Source organism: Leptinotarsa decemlineata, unplaced genomic scaffold (genome assembly GCF_025532065.1).
Source record: "Leptinotarsa decemlineata unplaced genomic scaffold, Ldec_3_MD MMD2_P_RNA_scaffold_2, whole genome shotgun sequence".
NCBI lineage: Eukaryota > Metazoa > Arthropoda > Insecta > Coleoptera > Chrysomelidae > Leptinotarsa > Leptinotarsa decemlineata.
In genome coordinates this window covers 25859319-25885720 of record NW_027412529.1, presented here as the reverse complement: position 1 = coordinate 25885720, position 26402 = coordinate 25859319, and the positions used below count along the sequence as shown (strand labels likewise).

Here is a 26402-nt window from a genome sequence, read left to right as displayed (position 1 = left end):
ATGAATTAATTTGCTATATTGAGCATTGATCCATATTTTTACACGCTTCATATTAGCTTCACCTGTATGTATGCTTGTTTGGTTGTAACTCTCCAGCTCAGGATCTGTATTGACAGAATAATCCACATTATTGCTTGATCTATTCGCGGGCAGATAGCGCTGTACGTAAGTATCGACATTATTGCTTGATCTATTCGCGGGCAGATGGCGCTGTACGTAACCTCTTTGATAATTTGTTCAAAATGAAATGAAAATAATGAATATAGGTAAAAAAACTGAAAACCACGCTTTTATAGCATATGAAACTAGAAAGTAAAAAATGAATATAGTTTGAAAAAAAATAAAAACTTGCTTTCAAAGAACATCGAAATGAATAGTTAAAAGTAAATATAGTTCAAAAAAACAAAAAAAAACTTTAAAAGAACATCGAACTAAAAAGTAAAAACTATTTTTCAAATAAGCTTAGAACAATAACGATCGAAAAATACTAGTATTATTGTGAAAAAAGCGTAGGCGCTTTGTGCCATATTTTTTGTATTTCTAGCGCCCACGCTTTTTTTCACAATAATAATAGTATTTTTCGATCGTTATTGTTTTAAGCTTATTTGAAAAAAATATTTCTAACTCTTTAGTTCGATGTTCTTTTAAAGCGTGTTTTTTAGTTTCTTTAAATTTATTTATCAGAGTTACCTAGTTCCAATTTTTCTGTGACCATCTTCAGTTCTTTTTTCAATTTTTCGATTTCCGCCACATACGATGATATCTCTGAAATAAAATATAATGATTTGAATAATTATTTCATGTTTGAAGATGAACTAAACTCTCAATACCTATTCTTTTTTTATTTTCGAAAGATTCTATGGTCTCTTTCAATTGTTCCATTTGCCATATATGTTCTAGTGATTCTGAAATAAAATGTAGCGATTTTTACGACTGTAAGAATATGAACAAATATGATCAATAGGTACCTTTCTTCTCTGTCTCTTCAAGACTCTTGATGATATCATTTAATCTCTCTATTTCTTGCCGTGATTTCCTCAAATGCGAATCTATTTTCAAATGATATAGAAAAAAAGTTATTGAACGTCACTTTCATCTCAAATACATTTTAAAAACAAATATTGATTACCATTCTCCTGGTGAGTTTCTTTTTCACGTGTCAACATCTGGATTTGTTCCTTATAAAATTCCAATTGAAGAAGAGGTTTTTCAACTAAAATAGAAATTGAAAATCAAATTCAACCAAATTTCAATACTTTGTAATCGCTAGAAACAGCAATGTCCATTGAAAATAAGTATAGAGTATCATTACCTGCTTTTTTTTCTTCTTCAAGTTTCTTTATAACACCTTCCAAAGTTTCCATTTCAGATTGATATAGAGATACATTTAATCTTTCATTCATTACCATTTCATCTGAAATAAAAAATAATCAATCATTGATGAAGAGAACATTTTATTTTAATACTCTCACTCTTTTCTTCTTCGATAGTTTTCATGACATTTTTCAGTGTTTCTCTAAGAATTTTTATGGTATCTTTCAATATTTCCATTTTCATTTCCTTCCCTTCTTTGAGGTTTTTCGTACTATTTTTCAGTGCTTCCATGTCCTTTGCTACTTCTTTAAGGTTTTCTGTGAATTTTTTAGCGTTTTCGATTTCCATACTATTTTCTTCTTCAAGAGTTTTTATAGTTTGTTTCAATTTTTCGATTTCCTTTTCTTGAAACGTTATCTTGAAATCTTTCGATTTATCTAAGGAAAAATGTAAAGTACAATAGAGAAAAATAGTAGGTAGAGAATGCTGTACCATTCACCGATAGTAAGAATATTTCATTAAAAAAAACCTTTCAGTTTTCCATAGTAGATCATCTGCAAGGACTGAGTGCCTCTTTTCAAAGGTACCCAGAAAGGGGCTGATGAAGAGTTGAAAATAGCCTTTTAGCCCGAAATTTCGAAGTACACCCAGAAATCGAAAGTTTCCTATGTAAATCAAATTTCATATCAATACTCTTTCATATTCTTTTCTGAAAATGACATTTGTATCAATTCTATTTCTTTCCATTTGTATCTATGTATGATCTATACATTTTTTTCTGCCTTTTTTCGCAGGTTTTTCATGTGATGATGAAGAAGTAGAAAGCCAAGTTCCTTCTGAATACCTAATTTCTCTTAAGAAATATCCCATTTCCAATTAAAAAAATGCATATATATATATATATATATATATATATATATATATATATATATATATATATATATATATATATATATATATATATATATATATATATATATATATAATTCCCTACAACTGTCTCATAAATTGAAGTGTTGAAAATTTCCGTTTTCACAAGATTCACAATAGATTATCGTGGGAGAGAAATAATCTGTGGAACTCAGATTCTTCGATAATTTGATAATTCATTGTTCACGACTCTTTTTACCACACCGGATTAAATTGAAAAAACTAATATCATCGATATCAAATTTCGAACTCATTGATACTAAGATTAAGTGATCTAACCCTTTTCAGTTATTTTCAGAGGCAAGAAAATAATTTTTGGTTATAATTTTGGACCTCCATTAGCTGTACATTATATCAGCTGTAGCTACATTAGCTATATTATAAAGCATGCGAAATATCATCGTGACGCCTACAGCGATTGTTAAATGAATCCAGTCTGGCTTCGCACTGAGGATATCGAAAAAAGATACCCAAAAAAGTTGTCCAGAATATTATTTCAAACCTATGTGTTGAATTTTTTTCAGAAAAAAAAAACGATTTTCGTATTTTCAATAGTTTTGTTTATATCGTCGTCTCAATTATATCAATATTTTCACTAATGAGCCATAAAAACAAACACAATTTCAGCTTAAAAGAAATTTTAATTACATGTGTCTTGATGTCTGGCCAAATTCATGATAATTATTGGTTTTCAAACAACACTTGTATATTTTTATAAAAAAATAAATAAACGCTATACGTGGAATTCATGACCATCTTCGAGTTCTACATGAAAAAAATTAGATCGATACGGAACTGAAAAAATATATGATGGATTCCAATAAACAAAATCGCATTGAGAATTGTATCATTGGAGCAGGATAGTTAACATACGAAATCCGAAATCACGACCGGAAAAATTTTTTTATTGTTTCCCCAAATATTCAATATAAGTTAACTAGTTTGATGATCCAATAACTTTTCTGAAAAAAAGTTGGTTGGGTAACAGGATCAATTTTTTCTTAAAAAACATTCTTTTCGAGGGCTCTGTAACAATGAATTTTCACAAACATGCCTTCCACAAAACTTATACGATTATTATCGTTTCAAGTTCACAAGAAATAATGAGTTCCTAATTATTGTACTTACCGAAAAGTACTTTTTCTTGTTAAAAATACTATTTTAAAAATCATCAGACATATTAGATACATATTTAAAAAAAAAATAAAAAGCATTGCAGATCACCAATATTTCCGAGACAACAGCAACATGAATGGACATGAAACAAACGAATGACTTTATCTGTGATTCTGATAAGGTGGTGTCTGTTTTTTAATCAATGCCAGAAAAAAAAACAATGAAAAAAGGGTAAATTATTCCGGTATTCTACTTATCAAATTGAAATATGCAGAATTAAGGCCATCGACATCTCTACTAATGTTAACACTATCGCATTTGAGGATATGTATCATTTCGCTCAAAAGTCTTTTGTTTAAATATGGTTGAACATCTAGAATAGTTGGATGATCAACATTAAAAATGTGTCCATATTCTTTATCATGTATAGGGAGAGCTGTAATATTTTAAATATTCCGTTTCTTAGAGTCTCTCATGTGTTCTGAAACTCGTAATTTAAAATACCGTTCGGTTTGACCAACATAGCATTTGTGACAGCTTCCACAGTTCAATTTGTACCACATATTGGATTGGTGTTTTTGTTTTTTGTTTTGAGAAAAAATGATTTCCAACTGTATTTTCATTTAAAAAGGCCACTTTAATTTGTTCGGTACTGAGTTTATCAGATGAATGTTCTACAAATGGAATTTTGTGATATTTGGGTTCCACCCCTGTATTTTGATAGGAGAAACTTCTTTCTTCAATTATTTTTCTAATAAGGGCTATAGGAAAATAATTACTTTATTAGGTAATTCTCAATTAATTGGAGATTTTTGTTATAGAACTCAGAATTGGAAATGGCAATTGCTCTTGATTTCAAATTCCTTATAATTTTGATTATTACTCTTAAAAATATGTTTCTAAAATAATTTAAAAATCTCTCAGAAAAAGTTGGTTTATGATACCAGTCTATCTTCAAAATTCGGTTTGATTCTTTGATTATTTTAGTACCTAAAAATGCTAACGAATTGTTTCCTTCCATTCTAGAGTAAATTTTAGTTTTGGATGAAAACTGTGAAAAGTGTCCAATATTTCGGTTTGTTTATTTTTTGGAATGGAAGTAACAATATGGTCAATATATCTTTTGGAAAAAGGCAATGAAATTGACAAACTTTTTATGCATATACTTATTTTGTAGTTCTGCCATGACGAAATCTGCACAAATGGGTTGTTCCATACAATAACCTATTCCCAATCCAGAAATTTGTTTGTAAAGAGATACATTCTAACAAAAATAATTGAAAACTGTACAGAGTTTAAAAACTTCCATGAAAAGATCTATGGTTGAAGTGGTAAAGTTTTAAATGATTTCCCATTTTTTTCTAATTATACTAATCAATAGATCTATAGAAATGTTATTGAAAAGAGATACCACGTCAAGAGAAATTAAAATATAATTCTCAGGTATAATTTTATTTCTGATAAAATTAAAACATTTTAATGAATCTTTCACATGGAATTCATCTTTTTCGAAACTGTGTTTCAATATTTTGCTAATCCACTTTGAAAGCCTATAGACGGAAGAACCAACAAAACTAACGGTAGGCCTCAAAGGTATTCATTCCATCCTTATGAATTTTTGGTAAAAAATACATTTTAGGAAAAACTCCGTTGTTGCATGTGAGGTATTCGGCACATTTCTAGTATATATATATATATATATATATATATATATATATATATATATATATATATATATATATATATATATATATATATATATATACAGTGTGTCAATTTGAAAACTTCCCACCCTCAATATCTCCCTTCCAGTACATAATATGAAAAAATGGTCAGACAGGTCAACTTTATTTGCAAGGGGGACACTCTGAATGAATATTTTCAACCCTCGGGGTTCAACCCCCTAGGAGGGGTGGATGTTACCCTCAGAATTTCAAATGGAAAGGGGGGTCAAGTGGCACATCATTTTGAAGGGCATTCAATTCTCTTGCCAATGATACCTTTTTCATTAGTTTTTGATGAGCAGTTTTTGAACAATAACGTTCCAAACGAACGGTGATTAGAAGTGAATAAGAATAAATGATTAAAACTCGCCCGCACTAGATGTTTGGTATTCAGGTTGGTATTCAAAACAAATGATTGTAATGGACTATTGGAAAAGGTGAGCATCGTACTAGGTAGCATCGTTCCAACCCTTGAGTAATATTCGAATTCGTGGATGTGAGAGGAATGTAGAACTACTTAGTTAACGAAATACGCATCGAGTGCAAACAAAAAATACTAAATTGCAAAAAACAAATTTCAACCATCTTGTTACGCTTTATCTGATAATATGTTCAAAATGTTGTCGATTCTGCTCTAAACAGTAATACAGTCTGTTTTCGAACTCCTCTCGAACATTTTGGAAAACTTCACCACTAATTGACCGGCATGCTGCTGTAATTCGTCCTTTGAGGTCATCCATATCAGTGGGCTGTGTTTTATAAACGACAGATTTGAGATATCCCCAAAGAAAAAAATCTAATGGAGTCAAATCCGGTGATCTCGGTGGCCACTCAATTGATCCCCTTCTGCCAATCCATCTCTCCCGGAATCGCTCGTTCAACCATTGTCGGACGGGGCGAAAATAATGAGGTGGCGCACCGTCCTGTTGGAAATGTAACAAATCTTCCTGCAACAGTAAATTACCGTGTGCATCAATTTGAGTTTCGAGCTCGTGAGTTATAAGTGGATCGATAGGTGCTTGAAGCATATCTAGGTACAGATCACCATTCAAGTTTTCTTCAAAAAATAAAGGTCCGATAATGGCATTTCCAAGAATACCAGCCCAAACATTAACTTTTTGTGGGTGTTGTGTATGTCCTTCTCGAAAATTGTGAGGGTTTTCGTCACTCCAATAGCGACAATTTTGCCTATTAACATTGCCATTCAGGAAAAATGAACATTCATCACTGAAACAGATATTGAACAGAAGATTAGGTAAAGCATTGATTCGAAGAGTCATGATTTCACAGAATTCTATTCTTCTGTCATAATCATCCTCATGGAGCTCGTGGAGAATCTGCATTTTATATGGATGAAATTTGTGCATTTTCAGTGCTTTCCTTACAGTCTCGTGTGACATTCCCGTCTGTTCTGCTACTGATCGTAAGGAGCTAGTCGGCTCTGCAGCAAATGTTCCCAACACCTCAATTTGAGCATCCTCATTCAGTACTCTGGGGTTATTCCTTTTTTTATTCTTCACCGAACCAGTTTCGGAAAACTTTGTCACCAAATCAAGCACATACCGGTGACTTATATTAAGATTTGGATTTCTTTCATTAAAAAGAGATGCCGCCCTTCGTGCGCACTTGCCCACCTCTCCATAAATAAAAATTATTTCAATTCGGTCTTGGATAGTGTAAACCATTCTTACAATTTATACACTTTCTAAGGTATCGCTGATCAGCTCAACAAATGAAACTGAAATGATAGTACTACCAAATGGCTTGAATGCGATGAACACCTTTTTTGCTCAAAAAACGATACTTTTTATAGCAGAAGTAACAAAAAAGGGATAAGAGTTTTAAATCCGATAATAAACCCAAATGAAAGTCACCGAAATCAGATAACTAATTAATGTAAATTTTTTGAGGCTTGTCTAATTTTACCCCTGATGGAAAGTTGAAAAGCTGACCCGTCATCACAAGTTTTACTTATAAGAGAGTCAATAAATTGTATTTCTTTGCATACTAACTTGATAACCAGGCATTTTAGTATAGGCCAATTCTAATTACTTCTATTAGTTTAGAACTACATTTTCGGATACTGCTGATCGGAAAATAATAAATGAGGGCACCGTCGGCAAGCGAATTGAATGCCCTTCAAAATGATGTGCCACTTGACCCCCCTTTCCATTTGAAATTCTGAGGGTAACATCCACCCCTCCTAGGGGGTTGAACCCCGAAGGTTGAAAATATTCATTCAGAGTGTCCCCCTTGCAAATAAAGTTGACCTGTCTGACCATTTTTTCATATTATGTACTGGAAGGGAGATATTGAGGGTGGGAAGTTTTCAAATTGACACACTGTATATATATATATATATATATATATTCTTGCAGTTTCTTAATCAGTTTGTTGAATTTGATTTGATTTTTTTTTGTTGAATCTTATGGTAAAATCTTATAAGTGTCGTTATCATTCAAAATTAGTGTAGCTTTTTCAAGAAATTTATTTTTATTCATTATAACCGTCGAGTTATCTTTGTCAGCTTTGGTTACAATTATGTCAGGGTTATATTTCAGAAAATGAGTGGCTCTAATATCAAGTTTTTTTATGATTTTTTTTTTATTTTCAATGAATCTGTTAGATCTTATGAAGTTGGTCAGAATGTTCACAGCCTTGTTTCTTTTTTCTATCTTTTCTTCCTTGTGATGTACCAATTATATGTTCGAAATCAATGATGATATATCTTTAAAAAAAATTCTTGTTGTCATAGAGTGAATTGAATTCATCACCCATACTCAAGAAATATTATCAACATTAGTTGGTATTTCACAATTCGAACAATTGGTTAGCCATTTTTTATTAACTTGAAAAGGAGTGGTGTTGTTTTCCAAATAAATTTTAAATTTAATTTTTTGAAAGTATTCAGTTCAATTATATAATGTGTTATAAAGTTGATTCTGGTTGGTATCATATGCCTGAAAAGTTGAGTTGAGGATGACACAATTTTTGAAACTGAATCTTTCGTTTTTCTCAGAACAAATTCAAGCCTTTTCACCTTCCAATGGGAACACCTTATTTCTATATTCAAATATTTTTTCTGAAAATTTAGTAAAGCCCTGTGGTAATTTTATAAAAAAGGAGAGTTCTCTAGTAATAAAGATTGTATACATTTGAAAATAGTAGAAATATGCGTTGGTGAAATATTTTTGCATCTTTGATTATTTTAGTATCATAAACTGCTAACAAGTGCCTGTGCATGAGGCAAATTTGACTATTTCAGAATACTATTGAATGATCCAGAAAACCTGAAAGCTAAAAGTTTTAGTCGGGACTGTATTTTCTTTATTCGGGAAAATATCGACAATTCAATTATACTTCATCAGGGAACCTTTCAACGAGCTTACAGAGCATGTTCATAAAAACTTGGGTGTCTGACTTGTTCTATCTTGAATTTTGTAATTTCAAATTGAGACCTATATATGATCATATATTTCGAGTTTTTTACCTTCGCCATACTGCAAGTCTCATTAGATTTTTTCCAATTTCGAAGACGGAGCAGATTCTAGCCGCCGAAACATCAAAATAAGTATCTGTATAATTTTTAGCTCTCTTTTTGATGGTCAAAATCATAAGATACAAGTTACTGATGAATGAAATAATTTTTTTAGTTGAAAAGTAATTGAAAAAAATTATTTATGTATCTCATATTGGAGATTTTACGAGTAAAAAATATTTACCGGCAGAGGTGAATATCTAAATTAATTTCTGTAGTATCTTCGGAACATGTAACTCACCGAAAATTCATATAAGCTTTGAAATGAGAGGTAATTGTTTATAGTGTAACGGGGATACAAATTTGTGTGAGTTCTATGTAATAGTGAATTATTCACATATTTAAAATACATAATTTTTAGTTTTGGGAGTCGTTACCGACAAAAAAATTAACTTTGGCATCCTGAGAATAATTTACTATCACCCATACCTAACCCAAAATATATTCCTATTACCAAGAGTGCGAGAGCAAATAATATAACTTTGAAATTTTCGAATATTTCCGTATATCCCCCAAACCAAAAACCCTATCACCAATCAATTATCATCGATTGGTGAAAATTTACCATAAATTGCTACAATTTTGTCGACTCTATCTGTTACCGTTCACGTAATCCCCATGCATAGATTCTAATGTGTATAGTTCTCGAAATTAAATATCTGCAAACCACTAATGAACTTTTCCAGTTCTTCAGTAGAAAATTGGCGACAATATTCATTCAGGTGTTGATCTACTACCTTGGAAAAAAAATCACAAAAATGAAAATTGTATTTTCTCACCTTGTGCCTTCTTTTCTTTCTCATGAGTTGTGATAATAGCATCCAACCTTTCTATTTCCGCTGAATTTTCTGACATTTCTGAAATTGAATATATCCAAATTACAATACGGTATATATTAACATTGAATTTCCATACCTTTTCGGTTTTCCTCCTCTAATGCTTCTATGGTGGCGTTCAATTTTCCGATTGTCTTCTTCTCGGCAGATGCACCTGAAATGAATATTGAATTGAATATACATTTTTCGAAATTGCAATCGTCCTTCCTGAGTAGAATGAGTTTCTCAGACATAAGTAATTATCATCTTTGTATTCCTGAAGGTGTCCTCCAAAAACAAGCAATTTTATCAACCACCAGATATGCAATACTCTTCTCGATGCGCGTTTCAAAAACTGAATTAGCATCCTCAGGAAATGAAGAAAGCTCAACTTCTGAAGACGCCAACCTGGTTGGTTAAACGTGCGTAGTTGCATTTTCAGTGATTAGTAAAATTGCTCGTTTTTGGATTCACTCTATGCCAGAGATTTCACTTTTATCACTCATTCGAAATTTATCAAAGAGAACGAATGTCAACAATTCCTGAAAAAGTCAAATTCAAATCATTTTTTGTTCACAAATAGAGTTGAACTCAACGAATCATCGTTTGAAATATCGAAATGAATCTTGAAAATTCTGTCATATATATGAGAACAAAAACTGTGAAAGATTTTTGATGGAAATAAAACTGAATTATTTTCACAAAAAATCACTTTTACTTCACTTCTATCACTTTTACGATCGAAAACTCTCCAGAAAGTTGTCATAATTTTCCAATTCCAATACAAGATGTTCTAAATTTTTAGCCAATTATCGCTTTTTTAAGGTCTTTCGAGTATTTTTTCATGAATTTTCATAAGCAATTGAAGTAACTTGTCGAAAATATATTCTGAGTGGCATAATTACGGCAATATGTGAAGAATTCCATTTTACCATTTCTTAACAATACTCTAAATTCTCTAAAGGATATCCTATTCGTAAAATTGCCGACGTAACAAGTTAGTGCAAAATAAAAGGCTTCACTTTGGAAGAAAACGCTCAATAGACTCGATCCATTCCTAGACACTGTTTGTTATTATTTTATTTCCTTAAACACAATAATATCGAGTTCTTTCACGGACTTTACTTGTATCTTATAACTACTTCACATTACATCATCTGAGAATTTTTTTAAAATCATCGAATAATTTTTAATATAAAACTTAAGTTTGCCTATATCAGATGACACTTCAAACAATTCCAAAAGTGATGAGAGTGGATCAATGGTAAACACGTTATTTCCAATGATACTGATTTGTTATTGTTATCTATATGACACACAACAAATTGAAACAAGTAGAAAATGCACTGAGTAATTCCCCTACATCGATTTTCACTAACTCGACTATGAAACTGCATGCTAGCGAGTAAGCAATATCAATTATTTTGGGGAATACGTGAATATGCTTTACGGTGTCGAACGAAGGCAAGTAGAAATAGCGAAGGCGAATTGGAAGTTACTGAATTTTTTAAAAGAAAACTCAGGAATGATAAAAATTGCTGATATAACTCCATCCTAGCTCTGACCCCATGCCATCAAAAACTGACAAAGCAAAACCACATTGACTCCTTTTGATACGCACGTAATGTTTGAATGATCAATAAAGGAAAATTCGTTCAACTGTAGCAGTGGAGCAAAAAAAAATATAGCAAAATATTCCACCCCATAAATTTGAAATGAAAAATGTGATTCAATTTTTGGTGGATGTCTTGTGTACTATATTTTATTTTATTCGAAATAGCATGATCAGTCAATATCATTGTGATCGTAGCAACAACTACACGTAAGACACAGTTATATCAATTTAAAGTATGTCTCATCAGAAAATTATCAATATCGCGTTTTGGATCCTTTGTTGTATTGCCATTCAAAGAGTTGAAAATTTTCATCAAAACCTACACGAAATGATGATTTCCATTCACATAGTCTTGTTAAAAAAAATCGATATCGTAATTCAAGACATCGTTAACCATCACAAACATAGTTGCATCTGAATGAAAATCTCATCGGCAGTAAAAAACTAGCAGGATGTAAAATATCCATGGGTCATTACATGTGTAAAAAAATGCCAACCTCACACACAATTGGGTGATTATTTTTTATCTGATATTTTTTGTTATTGAAAAATGAAGAGCCTAAGTCATCATTACCATCCTTCTGATTTTTCCGCAGAAGAACGAAACCTGTAATTTTCTTCAGTTTTTCACTTGTTTACTCCTCAATATTGCATTTCAATGGAATTAAGTTGAATATATTTCCTGCAATCACTATTGAACATGTTTTTCACTTCCTTCTAGTACCTTTGCTTCTACAAAGGCGCAGAGCAGCAAAGAAGGAGTTGAATCAAGATCAAAACAAAATAGTCACTTTTCCGTTCCGTTGAATCGTTTCTCATTTGTTAAAAACTGAATATGGCAGTTAAATAATCAAATTGAGTTGGAGAGATCCAAATCACCTTTAAGTTGCGTAGTTCTGAATTTTTTCACCACAATATTGCAGAATGGGAATAAAATCCAGAGAATAGTTTTTAAAAAAAACAAAATTTTGATTAAACATCCGTTAACCTGTGTTCCCGAGAAAGCATCAAGGAATTTGGCGAGGAGAAGATTTCAGTGAACCCACACACATAATTATGTATAGAAAGAAAAGTCAATAAGACCTAAAAAAAATTTCTTTCCTTTGAACTGGCTTCATATCCACCAAGTTTGCATTTCATCCTGCCTGGCACCCTCACTAACAATCACTTTGAGTTTTGCTTATGGTGAGCATCTACTCTTACAGTAACTTGAACAAACAGTGACATTTCTGTCACTATTACAAATACTTCCAAAACAAGAGAGGATACAAATGAACTGTTCAAATTAGGATTATCACTAAATCAAAAAATGTACAGGAATACATGCGCAATTTTTTTGGTATCAAAAGCATGTACTACTTTGGTCATTAGCTTCGTGTTCTGGTTAGGCAATGTTATTAACTTCCCGAGGCACCCAGGAAATACTTTGGCAATTCGTAGTCTGTCGGCCATGTAAAGTTGCAGAATCATCCCAAATTCAAATTGATAAACTCCCTCGAAAACAACATCTGTTAGTGAAAATTGTGTAATTGTAAAATTATTATCCAGGAGATTTTCAAAAAGATGTTCTATATTGTGATTCAACCAGTTTTATTGATTTGATTATTACACCTAAAAATGAAAAGAGGTCTATTGTCAATATCTCAAAAGATCTTTGATTCCACTGGTTTCACATGTCCGGTAACATTGATTCTGGAACTATCATCATAGTTAACAGGGACATTGGAAATCAATTGGGACAAAGAATTACCAAACAACGTAATCGATAAATTCAATAAGTGGATGAAAAAATTAAATTTCCTCAATGTATATAAAATTCCTATATCGCTCGATAACTCAACTCATTTCATTCCTGGAAATATTTCTATTCATGGATTATGAGATTCCACCAATCAAGCATATGCATCTTGTATATTTCTAAGAACAGAAAAAATAAGGAAATCGTTCTACAATGCATGCAGACTAATTCTAGAATGGAAACAAAAAACATTACAATACCAAAGATTGAGTACAGTCATTGGGGTAAGATTATGTGAATCTATTGAGAGGGTAGAAGAAATGAAACAGTTGAAAACATTTTACATGGTAGCCCCAACTTGGATAAAAACAAAAGGGTTAAATAATACATTTGTGAGAAATCCCGTGAAAAAAATAACTTCATGCAGTAGTATTGGTGATTGTTATCATATACCAGTGGACTTATATAAATATTGAACGAAAAAAAAATATTTCTGTTGACATCACACAAAATTTTTCTAGACATTTCGGATACTTCTCCAAATATACGAAAATTATGGAAATGGTGGGTTATATTTCGAGATTTTATAATAAATCGAGAAAATATTCCAGACTACGCAGTCTAATAAAGATATCCTTCTGCAAAAGCCTGTTTCCTGATTTTCTGAAGTGATCAGTCTCAATACCACTTCATAAAGGAGGTACTCTAGATGACCCAGCCAATCATAGACTGATAGCTGTCATACCTACACTAGCTAAAATAATAGAAAAATCAGTTAAAACTATAATTGTGTGATTTTTAAAAAAGCGCAACATACTTGTGACAGATCACTTTGGCTTTCAAGACAGCAAAAATACCAATGATTTCATTTTCTCATTTCTAAAAAAATATACACTGACTTGAATAATGATGAGATGATAGGGGCAGTATTTTCTGATTCATCAAAGGCGTTTGATTGTGTGAATCATGAAATACTGAAATTTCAGGAGTACGGAATTGGAGGAGTTGCCGTTGAATGGTGGAATTCCCACCTATCAGGTCGAAGTCATACGTATCTCAAGCCTCAATACTGGGCCCGCTCTTATTTTTGATGTATATCAATGATTTGCCAAATGTAAAAATTTCTGGACATTTTCACTGTACGCCGATGACACCACCATAATGTGGCATAGTTCGGATTAAGAATCTTCAAATAGACTTATTCAAAATGATATTGAAAATATTTCATTAGGAGAAGAGTCAATTGAGAAAAGACAAAATTTCTGGGGTTACACAATGATAGAAGACTAAATTTCGATAATCGCATTAAGGCTATCAAAACCAAACTAGCATATGGATGTTATGCACTTCGTGTCATATCCAATGAACTCTGACTGTCCAACGCAATGATGGTTTATCATTCATTAATCGAATCTCTCCAGGCCCGTGCTGGACCCTTTCTTAGGGCGGTGGACGGCCATAGCCAAAGGGCGCCAACACCCCCCCCCCTCCACCATTCCTAACCTCTGTTTTTTTAGCGTGTTGATCGCTCATGACGCTGGGTTCAATTTGCTATTCTGGCATCTGGTCACCGTACGAGCGAACGATCACACTTACACAATCGTACCAGTATTTGTCAAACAAAATGGCCATTTATTGTTTGCTCAAGAATAACGGTAATTTTAAATATTTGCAATGCGGAATGGGAAAATAACTGTCGTACTTATATCGTTTGAAGAAATGTTTAAGCTTAAGCTTTTAAGCTAAAATAAAATAATTAAAAGAGAAAGTAGGAGTTGAAACGTAATAAGTGTAATTTTCGGTAAACATTTCACATATAACATGCAATATATACATTTAAAAAAAAGTTACCACTTATTACATAATTTTTAAGGAAATAAAAAAATATATATAATTCACAAATGTAGGTCTTCTTTGAGTCAATTTGCAAACTGAATCTAAACCTGAAGAAGTCTTTTAAGTTCGGAGCTGGAGTTGCAAAGATAGTCAATAACGCTGTCTGGATCTATGGAGTTCAAAATATCAGCTTCTGATTGCATCAACAGTAATGATTCTAAATTGTCATTTGTCAAAGACGATCTTAATCTGGTTTTGATAAGTTTCAACTTTGAAAATGCTCGTTCGCAAGAGACTTGAGTCAATGGGATAGTTAGAAGAAACTTATACACTTTTGAAAGTTCTGGGTATTGTAAACAGTACATGTTATATTCTAATATAACTTTATATGCACACTTGATACAGCTATTGCATGATGCCGACTCTTTGCACTGGACCTCGTGGTCTTCATCATCTTCTTCTTCTTGCGCATCGATTTTCTCGTCTGAGACATCTTCATTCTCATAGTCGGCGTTCAAACTTGCATTTGAAATCTGGGGCCATACATTTACGAATGAGATAAGTTCTTCTTTCAGCTTTTCTTCATCAACGTTCAAAACTAATTCTCCTATTTTCTTCAATGCTTTAGGTGGAAGAGATTCTTGGGATTTGAATGTTTTTGGGTCAAAACATGCCAGATCCAAGTATAGCGATTTGTGCTGCACAAAACGGCTTTCCATAGTTTGGACAGCTCTCTCTACAATTACGAAGAAGATCTTTATTTTGAATTCTTCTTCCGGAGAAGTTCCAACACTGTCGTCTTCAGCAAGTTCTCCTGCCATTTTCTTTACTTTCTTCTTTCTTTTCTCAGTTATTGCTTTGCCAATAACAATCTCATTAAGAGTTTCATCGGCCTTTGCTCTTTCTTCGAGTTTCTGCGTCATTTTCAAAACAAAGCGTTGTGCTGCATTCAAAGTCTCATCAAACTTCTCCCTTAGGTGTTTTAGCCTACTAAGAGAAGACTCAATATTCCTCCACGCTTGGGCGTAGTCCAGATTCTTTGTTTGGAGGTAATCCGATAGTGGCGTAGTGATTTTGAACAATTGCAAGAATATCATGCCAACAAGTACTGTTTCAAAATCCAGATACTTCTTAAGTAAAGCAGTTGCTTCATGTCTCACTTTGGCGTTGAAATCAGCTGAATGTGAAATTTTGAACAGAGCCAATACCAACTCCAGATAAATGTGTTTGTTAGGTTTAGCTGTGTTTGAAGACTGTTCTTCAGAAGAGGTCCACATGTCTATTCTGCCGAATATTTTCGTTGCTGCATTGCTGCGGCTTCGCCATCTGGTAGCCCCAATGGCTTCCAACTTGTACTCAGGATTTTGCTTCCTAAACATATCCAGTCTTTTAATTGAATCCTTCAAAAAAACCTGGGTCTCTTGCATTATGCTGAAAAATGAGATTGTTACAGTGAGGCATTGAGCTGTATCAGATATTACGAGATTCAAAACGTGCGCGTAGCACCACGTGTGAATGTGATTTGGGATTTTGCTGGCCATTTGTGCAGTCAAACCATTATACTGACCGCTCATGTTAGACGCACCATCAAACGCATTTGCGACGCAATCACTCAAAGGTATTTCAAGTTCTGTCAATACACCAGAGAGAGTGTCAAATAATGCCTCTCCTGTAGTAGAAACCACACTTTTTAATGCCAGTAGTCTCTCGCACACTTCATGACCTTTAACATACCTGGCAACTATTGCACATTGATCATTGCTACTTATGTCTATCGTCGTGTCCATCAAAACTGAGTATTTGCCGGCCGATTTGATTTCATTTGCCACGACAGATTTGATTTCTTTTGTCATACAGATCATTATTTTTGCTACCGTGTTGTTACTTAGAAATGTCACGGCACTTCCTCTGCCCACCCTTTTGTTTTTGCCTTTTTTTTCGTGTTCCACGTCTGTTTTTTTTGTTGACCTCTTAGACATGCGCGTATCACTTTCTTCAATAGCCTTTTTCAAGTGTTTCTCTAACTGTGGATCATACTTGGACATTAACATAATAATTTCTAAGAAGTTGCCATGGTTGATTGTGTCATCTTTAAGAGAGTAAGCAGCTTCCTTTGATGCACGAAAAGCCAATCCTTGCTTTCCTATAAGCTTCAAGACATCTATTACAATTTTCACCACATGTCTCCTTTCTAAGACTTCTTGTTTCCTCTTATCTAGTTGATCACAAAAAAGAAGGTCACGAGTACTTTTCTTACGTTTGGCTACCATAAAAGCCTCGACGGATTGAAAATGAGCTTTGGACATTTCATGTTCATTAACTCTTTGGTGGACATGTTTCCAGTCTTCAAACCCTGTACAAAAGGTTGAATTGGAGTTGCTGCTGTAAACGATGCAAATAAAACAGAACAGTTTCTTTGAATTTTCGTCATATGAAATCCAATGTCTCTGAAAGGTTTCTCCATCGTTTCGTTTTACAGTGTATAAGGGTTTTTTGTCATTAAAAGGCAACTCTCTTTCATCAGGTTGTATTGGATGATAATCAAGATATGCCGATAAATGTCTTTCGCTTGGTTTTTCGAAGTAATTGATTATATGTACTTGAGATTCTTCTACTGAAGAATAACATCTTCGAGCCGAATTTCCTGTGTCAAGTGAAGGTGCTTCCAGTTTACGAGGACTAAGATAATTCGGGTCTTGCTCTTCAGTTTGTAAATTTTCAACTAATTTGAACCCCTGAAATCTATCAGAACTGAGATCGGAAAACTGATTATCATAAATCATTTTGGAACAATCAAGATTTGATGAGCTTGATGGTGAAGACAAGTTGAAGCTAACAAATTCTGCTTCCTCAAACGTTTTGTTTTGTGCATGTGATTCAAGATTTTCATCTTCAGATGGGCCGTCTGGTTTTTTAAACAAAGCTGTTATTTTTGAACATGATATTGCAGACTCGAGTAGAAGTTTGTTTTTCTTTTCTTGACGAAATTCATGTCCACTTTTTTTCCTTTTATTTTTCTTGTCCATGATTTGTAACCCGCTAAAAAAAATTTAACTGATCACTTTATGTATTTAAAAAAACAAGATTTAGTTTTAAATAAATGCAAGATTAAAAGAGCATACTTTGACAACATGTGGCTATTTGACAGTTCGAGTAAAAGATAAACAAACATAGTATGTTACCAATAATAATTTTAATGTGATCTGTATAAAATATTTTGATGAGATGATTAGTAAAAGTAAATGCTTTGGCCAACTTAGACGCCCCTTATATATACTCTGTTTTTTTCTCAAATTTACCAGCCACTGTTCCACTGTTGTGAGAAAAGGCTTAGGTCTATGCTATGCAGAAAAGGCTTAGGTCTATGCCTAGTATTTTGCTTTAGGTTATCTATATCTATGTGCTTTTTCCACCTCAAACCTCAACTCACTAATAAGAATAATAACAACACTTACCTTTAACATTAAGGGTTTGAAACTTGCACGGGAAGAACAGTAACAGCACCGAATAACTTGAAATAAAACACTAATACAATACTACACAAGTACAAGTTACAATCAGGCCGACTGCATGAGTTTACTGACTAGTGAGTAACATGTAACATACAAGCATGAACAGGTAGACGAAATTGGGACTCTCGTACCGCCCCCACTCCCCACACTTCCTGAGGGCGCTGTCGTAGTTCATTCTGTGTAGCCTACAGCCGCAACACTCAACCCGGCCGCTCGGCAATATCGACGATAAGCTTCGTCTTATAATGATCCAAATTTAATTATATTTATTATTTAAATTTTCTGTTTACTTAAACGGTGTTAATTATGCTGTTAAACATTTAATGTTGGCATTCTAAATGTAAAATTTGTAAGGTTCGGGGCCGGAGGGTGCCAGAAAGGTCCGGCCAAAGGGCGCATCCGGCCAAAGGGCGCACCGGGACACGTTCCGGTGTCCCGGCGGCCCAGCACGGGCCTGAATCTCTCCTGCGTTATGGCATTGTCTTCAAGGGGTGGTTAGTAATAACCACATTCAGGCCATTTCAATCCAATAAAAACGGGCCGTACGGTACATGTGTAAAGCAAAAAATCGGGATTCTTGTCACCATTATTTATTAAGTATAAAATTCTGACAGTGGTAGAATTATTCATATAGAAAACTGCATGACTGATATAAAAATACATTAACCGCTTTGAAGCCATCCAAACGAAGTATAGTACTTGGTGGGCAGAAAATATTAGATTATCTATTCCAACCTCAAATCTAGTTAAAAACTCTTTTCTATACAATGGTAGTGAAATAAGTAATTAATAATCTACCACTGGAGATAAGGAAAATAAAAACCTCAACAATCTTCGAAAAAGCATTGAAAACTTCATTCAATGAAAAACCATATTGCTGCGTTGCTGACTTTTTTAATGAAACATTTTAAATAGAATTCATTTGCAATACTGGTCTAATGTAGCATTTTATATGATGTACCTGTATTTATTCCTTCATTATTTTTGGACTAATTCAATTTTTGTTATATGTCTTGTTTTAAATTATTCAGTTTAATTTTCTGACTGATATGTGTTTTGTTATGTGTTTTTTTTAACTATTGACATACGATACGCTTTGTCAATAAGAATTTTTCTTTTTCAGACAATAAATAATATTTATCCCTCTCTCTGTATCTGTCTCTCTCACTGTTCACGTGTGCAGTATATCGATCAGTGCATCTGGAACTGCTGAAATATCTATCAACAAACGCATTTTCATCATAATTGAGGCGATTTATAGCGCCTCAATTGATTACAATATATCTGAAGAAGATATATTGTAATCAAGTTATGGACTACTTTTTAGTTAGAATAATCAAATGGCATCAGAATCCTACTACTGATGCTTTGTGGGACGCATAGTCAGAGTAATTGAGGAATTACTTCGTTGAAACTTAGGAAAACAACATATGAAGAATAAATGACGACTATGTGCAATTGTGAAGCCATAATTAATGCGTGGCCTTCAACTTATATTTCTCATGAAGATAATTCGAAATCTCTCAGCCCTTTCATGTTCATTTCGGATATATGTACTGGTGAAACTCCTGATTTGAATTTCATAGATAAACAGCATTTAGTGAAACAACATTGATACCTGCAAAAGGTGAGAGGTGGTCTTCGAAGCTGATTCAGAAAAAAGTATCTAGCGGAACTCGTACATACTATTCGAAGGAAAATAGGTAGTTGAAAAATTAGAGATGTTGTTTCCTTCAGCAGAACTGGCATATAGAGAGAATATTGGAAATTTATCGTGGAAAAGATGACGTTCCCAGTGAAGCAAAAATAAAGTGGATAATAGATAACTTATTCGACCGCTCCGCATCGTTATGGTCTCTAGTGAAATTTATAATGAATCACTTTGACATTTTCCCTTCGTTTTATTTTTATTTCAAAATGAGGAAGAGTGTTGTATTTATACTCTGTCCATTTAAGCAAAAGAGTGCTTCAAAACATTATCATGTATAGTGCAGGTGATCTCCCAGACACGGTTGCTTGTTCAGAGTCGCGCTAAGGAAATACCGATTATTTTAATGATATTCGACTGGGTATAGGAAATTCATTAGAGTGAAGTGTAGGAAAACAAATTAGCAGTTTCTTCAGTCGTATCAGTACTTGACATTTTAAAAATTTTGAACTTTAAAATGCCATTTATGTACACACCACATGCGTTTAAACGTAACTCACCACTCCGACCTTGTAGCGATATACCCGAATGAATTCAGCCAGCCGATTGCAGTTAAATCTGATTGGCCAGCGTAAGAAGGCTTGTTTATTTTACCCAATAAATGCAAATATGCGTGGTGATCATGCTTTGATCACGCATCTATCATTGTTTGGGTTACTTTGTTTGTTGGATGAACTGAGTTTGAAATGTATGTTTTTATTATTGCCTCAAGCAAAAAATGCCTCTAGTACGGTATACATAGAATGGGATGCTGTCCATGGTGACAGAACTGTTCGAGGCTCTCAGATCGAGATGAAAAAACTGTCTTATCAATAACTTATAATTTTTATCAGCCTTCTACAATGGGTCCGAATCATCCATTAAGACCGGAAGCGATATCGAAGTATTATTTGAAATAGATCACACAACAGCTATGGCCTATATTAATATCATGTGTGAAATACAGTTTTTTCAAAAATAGAAAAAAAATAATATTTGCTTCATACATCAAAACTAAAGTAGATAGATTAGTAGATAGAAGACCATGTAAAAAAATTAAAGAAAGTGCAATTTAGATCAAGATTTGGTATTCCTTAAATCGTTCTGATTGTTTTTTAGTTTTGAAAATTTCAAATGAATTCAATATTTATTTTGCACTATAGCATAGTTGAAAGTCATCGTTATCAATGTTTGCTACATTCGATTGAAATAAAGACCAAATATGTAAAATGAGTTCCATATGAAGTTTTTCTAAGTTGTATAATTTCCGAAAGATAAGGAAAAATTTGACCAATAATTATTGATAAATATTGAAAAATATGAATTGGTGTCTGAGAGAAATAACCTAGTAACTTCATCCTGTGAATAAATGCATCTTTCTTAATTTTAAGCTTATAGAAATCTAACTAATTTCTTCGATTTTTCCGAAATTGGGAACATATCTTTTTTTTTGACTGATTTCAGGAATATGTAATTTTCAGAAAATGTATGTGACCTTAGAAGTAGCAGAGGTGAATACATCTAAAGGTTGAGGTCGATACCATATCTGTTTCCTTGAACATCTCATAGTGTTCATTACAAATCGACTCCATTACGTGGTCATTGCCTATATTCGATATTCACCATATATTTCCGAAACAAAAAATGTTGAGGTAGATTTTTCATCGATCGATAGTAGCTCAAAATAGTCAGCTTTGCCACAATTCACTAGACTTTTTATTTTCTTTCATTCGAATGTGAATGACCCTTTATACAAATTTCTGTAAACCTCCATCAATCGTTTCCAGTTCATTTGTTAGAAAGTCGTAAGTAAATTCATTCAGCTCTTTATCGTCTGTCTTAAACAAATTACAGATATCAAAACTACATTCTATTACCTTGTTTCCCCAATGTTTTTGCACGATTTGTGATCATACTTCTTAAGTCTTGGATTTCCTTTACTCTTTCTGAATTTCCTGAAATTAAATATATCTAAATTTCAATTCAGTATAATTTAACGTCGAAGTCCCAAACCTTTTTCCATTTCCTCCTTCAATTTTTTTACGGTGGCGGTCAAATCGCCGATTTCCTTCACTTTGGCAGATATTTCTGAAATGATTATTGAATTCAATATGAGTAACGTTTGTTGGAATTGCATTCGTCATCGTTGGGAATTGTTGACCGTCGTGCATGTCGTAAAGTGGGTTTCTCAACAACAAAAGTAGTGGTTGTCATCTTGGGGAAAACTAGTTTTTGTATTTTTGTAGGTGTCCACACCTCGTGTCTACGAAATCTTGAGAAAGTCAATCAAAGTGGACGGTCAACAATCCTCATAAGAGACAAATGCAAAGCAGTGTATTTTTACAATGAAAATGTGTATTACAACAAATTATGGTTTGAAATATCGAAATATATCGAATGAAAGTGTGCCAAATTGTTAGAATATTGAATCTATTCAGGTATGAGTAAAAACGAAACCTGTGGCAGATTTTGTACGAAAATATTACGCCTTTTTGTGTCGCATTCTCATCACATTACCAAAAAATAATATTTTTATGGGAGAATTTTGAAAAAAACCTATATATCACATGTGCAATCAAAAACTTTCTACGGAAATATTGAGAAATTGTGGCATTTTTATATCTCAATTTTATTACACAAGGTGTTTCACATTTACGTCATCGTTGAGAAGTTATTATTTTCAGTTCCAATACTTTCGAGATTATCTGCATGTTTTGAACAAACTATTACTTTTTGTAAGAAAACATCATCAACAATCGCAGTGAAGCAGTGAAGAAGTATTAAAATATTTCACCCCATAAATAGATGTCAAGTTTATTTTGAATTCTCAAGACTGCATTCAAATCATTTTTTACTCTCAACGAATTGAATAAATGAATGTACCTACAAAATGTATGCTTTAAAAATTGCATTCATAAAAAATAATTAGAAATTTTTGAGTGTCAACGGTATTTGTTTGCAATTCTGTGTTATTATTATATCTGTGATATTTTGTTATGCAAATATTATATTATTATTATTATATCAACTACAACAAACGTGAAATATGTCCAGTAGTAACCGAAACATTCTCCAACAAATAACTATTTAGTTGAAGAGGATTGAAAAAACATTGTTTTTTTTGAAGGCAGTATAAATAGATATTCACTAGTAATACCACATGAGCGAGAAAAAATTTCCGGATATTGATTTGACGTCGCGTGGTATTTGGTAAGAAAATTTCACACCGAATTATGGTGGGAAATCGAAAAGTTTTAAAATTGACTAAGCGAGATCCTTACCTCGAAATCATTATTTCAGTTTTGAAACTGTCAAGCGGCAAGACGTAAAAAAATGTTTCGTTTCGGTCAAGAAAGCAAAAAAAATATTCGCCAGGAGATTGAGCAATTGACACCCGCGAATACCAGGAAATCGAAGTCAAGCGTATGGAGGCAGTTTACAAACTTTTGCACAGAAAAATCGTATAATTTTGGTAGAGAGGATATACCTGTGGAAGAACTGGCGCTTATTCTTGAAGACTATGGGTTCAACATTCGAAAAAAAAGGACTACAAGGAGAGTGTTATCAAAGTTTTATGGAATTCCACAGCCAAACAGTTGCAGGAATATTTTTTTCAAAGTATAATCGCAAATTTAATTCATTCTCTAACATGGAATTTTTGAACGCAAGAGCTGCATAAAATGCTAAGCGCCGAAAGCTACAAATGGATCCAACCTAGAGAAAGGAAAGTTCATCTGAACTATCAGCAGACGAGCTGAGATAAGTCATTGAGCTTTGGGACGAGAACATTTCGGAAGGACTGCAGAAAAGGTTTTTCCACGTTGCTGGTCATGAATTGGCCTGGAGCGGCATCACAACTCGAATATTTTGACGATAGAGGGAAACCAACAGGTCGAATTGAGTATAACCTGGTTTTCTCCAAGACCACCCAAGGCGATTAAAAAAGTGGCCGACAATAAGTGGCTAGTACCGAATAAACTCAACGAAGAAATATGCCCAGTAAGACTTTTCAAAAATCTAACAAGCGAGCCGGCCCCATCAAAACGATGCGTTTATTTTTGACGCCAAATTCAAACAGGTAGAATCCCAGTTTCAAAGGTTGGTAAAGACCTGTTGAACAGAATACAATATCTTACTGCTTCAAATCCGCTGCATCATTGATTGGAATTGATGTTAAAAAGATCAAAATAATAAATCATTCTGTAAGGACCACTGCTGTTTCAACTTCAGCTGAAACGGGAATTGGAGAACAGCAATTAATTTAAATAACCGGTCATGGTAGCAGCCACTCAATAAAACCATATCTGCAAATAGACACGGCCATGATAAGGAAATACTTGACACAATGAGGTCTGTTTCAACTTCGACAAAGACGATTCGAGAATCTCTTAATCAGAAACAAGCAACTACTTCCAATCAACCTGCCATAGTTTATAATGATTGCGTTTTCCACATAAACAATACAATACAAATTACAATAGTCAAAATAATATAAATAATTAGATTCATTATTACTTGTAACCTTTCATATCAAATGAAAAATTAAAAACTCATCTATTTTTTTATATTATTTTTAAACTACTGGAAACCTAGCTAGCCAAATATAACAAATTCACATTGCTTCGAAGTTTCGATATCATTCTCTAAGTATGGGTTACAAGCCTGCGATAATTCTGAAATTTTTATTTATTGTAGTTGCATGAAAATGGCAACCTGAAGCGTAATATAATATATTCTTCTATTTTATATCAATTTTGGATTACTACAAGTAGTACAAAGTTATAATTTTATCAAATTTAATGTACTTTGCAGTTTCGGTACTGGGCATGCAGGGTGTTAATTAAGTATGTACTATAAGTTCAACAGACGATTCTTTAGGTAATTTCAAGACGAAATGTTCATATGAACATGAGTCCGCAAATCCTTCGTTCTCAAGATACAGGGTATTAAAATAAAAAAAAGGGTGTTAAGATATACAGGGTGTTAATTAATTATGTGCCATAAATTTAATGGACGATTCTTTAGGTAATTTTAAGACGAAATGTTCACATAAACATGGGTCCACAAATTCTCGTTCTCAAGATACAGGATGTTGAAATGAAAATTAAAATAAAGTTATTCGTAAATATCTTAAATATCCTTTACCCAATTCTGTTGTGATTTGGCAATGGTATTTATAACATTAAGGAACTGATTTAACCCGAACGTGATTCAATTTATTAATTCCAGTGGCATCTCGAGCGGGATTTGAACGAATATTTTTAACTTAAAAATGTACGCCACTGACTTAATTTAGCAATTCGTTAGTTTAGATGTTAATATTATTCAATATTTGTTGTTATTTTTACATAATCAGTAATGAAAAATTGTAAAAATAATAATTTCCAAAAGAAACATTTAATTCCCCATATTATTCCTTGTGAGGTTCAGGGATATGCAATTAAGTCGACTTTTTTTTTTACTAAGCAATATACGAAAAAAATTCAAGAGACAAAAAAGTTGTATTTTTAATTGCTCGATTCAAAAGAATGATGAAAATTGCACTAAAGTCAGTGGCGTACATTTTTAAGTCAAAAATATTCGTTCAAATCCCGCTCGAGACGCCACTGGACTTGATAAATTGAATCACTTTTGGGCTTGATTAGCTCCTCAATGTTATGAATACCATTGCCAAATAACAACAAGATTAGGTGAAGGATATTTAAGATATTCAGGAATTTATTTAGTCCTTCAGATTGGTAATTTCTACTCATTGCAGTTGCATGGGAATACCATTTCAAGATAGAAAATAGTATATTCTTCAATTTCACATGAGTTTTTAGTAAGTGGTAGAAATTTGTTTTTTTGCGTTTTTATTTATGTGGGTTATGCGCGCTTTAATGGTATGGAATTCATAAATAATGAATCGATTTGAAAATCATACTACATGCAAAATATGCGTGAAATTGTGTAATGATGTAATGATCAATCACCGTTCCATGACTTATTTACTTGCATTCAAAGAGGAGTGTGGCTCAAACTTGAAGAACGAAAATTTTTCCGAATTGGTATGGGAAAAGGGTGAATCAATTAATGTCTGAATATTATATATTATATATTTTATTAGACATAAACACTCAATTGAAAACACATTCAAAGTCCTGCATTTTCGCCATTGAGAAGAAGTAGGAGATTTGAGCAGGTTCTAAGCCTCCCCACACCACTATGACGTATTATTTGCTTTTTTTTGTTGTTGTTTAGTGAAGTCAAGGTGATGTGACCTTGAAGAATCTGGTGCATGGATCGTTCAGAATTTTTTTTCCGGTTCTAAGTCTCCCCTCACCACTATGACGTATTAATTGTTTTTTGTTTTTGTTGTTTAGTGAAGTCAAAGCGATGTGACCTTGAAGTGTCTGGTTCATGGATCGTTCAGATTTTTTTTTCATATGAGATTTTGTGTGTGTGTGTGTGTGTGTGTGTGTGTGTGTAAGAGAGAGAGAATGCATGGTACAGGGTTTCATCATGTGCTTGTCAATGTACAAACATACGTCTGCATACTTCGAAGATCCTCTAAGTAATGAATGCTCCATCCGTGAGA

The 26402-nt window shown here is 33.1% G+C and overlaps 2 protein-coding genes across 3 annotated transcripts in view; both read right to left on the bottom strand.

Annotated features, from left to right (window-relative positions):
* The window catches only part of LOC111506329 (uncharacterized), a 56051-nt gene that overhangs the window by 3308 nt on the left and 26341 nt on the right, over positions 1–26402 (bottom strand). Inside the window, exons 4-13 of one of the 2 annotated variants that reach the window (XM_074186407.1) lie at positions 21839–21913; positions 21703–21780; positions 9538–9612; positions 9402–9479; positions 1473–1751; positions 1313–1414; positions 1130–1213; positions 969–1049; positions 831–905; positions 691–765 (exon numbers count right to left, since the gene is read on the bottom strand). In XM_074186407.1, the coding sequence (XP_074042508.1) occupies positions 691–765; positions 831–905; positions 969–1049; positions 1130–1213; positions 1313–1414; positions 1473–1751; positions 9402–9479; positions 9538–9612; positions 21703–21780; positions 21839–21913 (1002 nt within the window). The remainder of the gene's footprint in view (positions 1–690; positions 766–830; positions 906–968; positions 1050–1129; positions 1214–1312; positions 1415–1472; positions 1752–9401; positions 9480–9537; positions 9613–21702; positions 21781–21838; positions 21914–26402) is intronic. The other variant, XM_074186417.1, reaches the window with a different exon arrangement.
* On the bottom strand, positions 14560–18603 carry LOC141487402 (zinc finger MYM-type protein 1-like). The gene is made up of 2 exons (XM_074186393.1): positions 18082–18603; positions 14560–17665 (listed from the first exon to the last, which is right to left on the bottom strand). The coding sequence occupies exon 2, from the start codon at positions 17650–17652 to the stop codon at positions 14728–14730; it is 2925 nt and encodes a 974-aa protein (XP_074042494.1). The 5' UTR covers positions 17653–17665; positions 18082–18603; the 3' UTR covers positions 14560–14727.

Excerpts from the sequence above, each read along its gene's own strand:
- LOC141487402 (XM_074186393.1), bottom strand. The coding sequence starts at position 17,652 with ATGGACAAGAAAAATAAAAGGAAAAAAAGTGGACATGAATTTCGTCAA.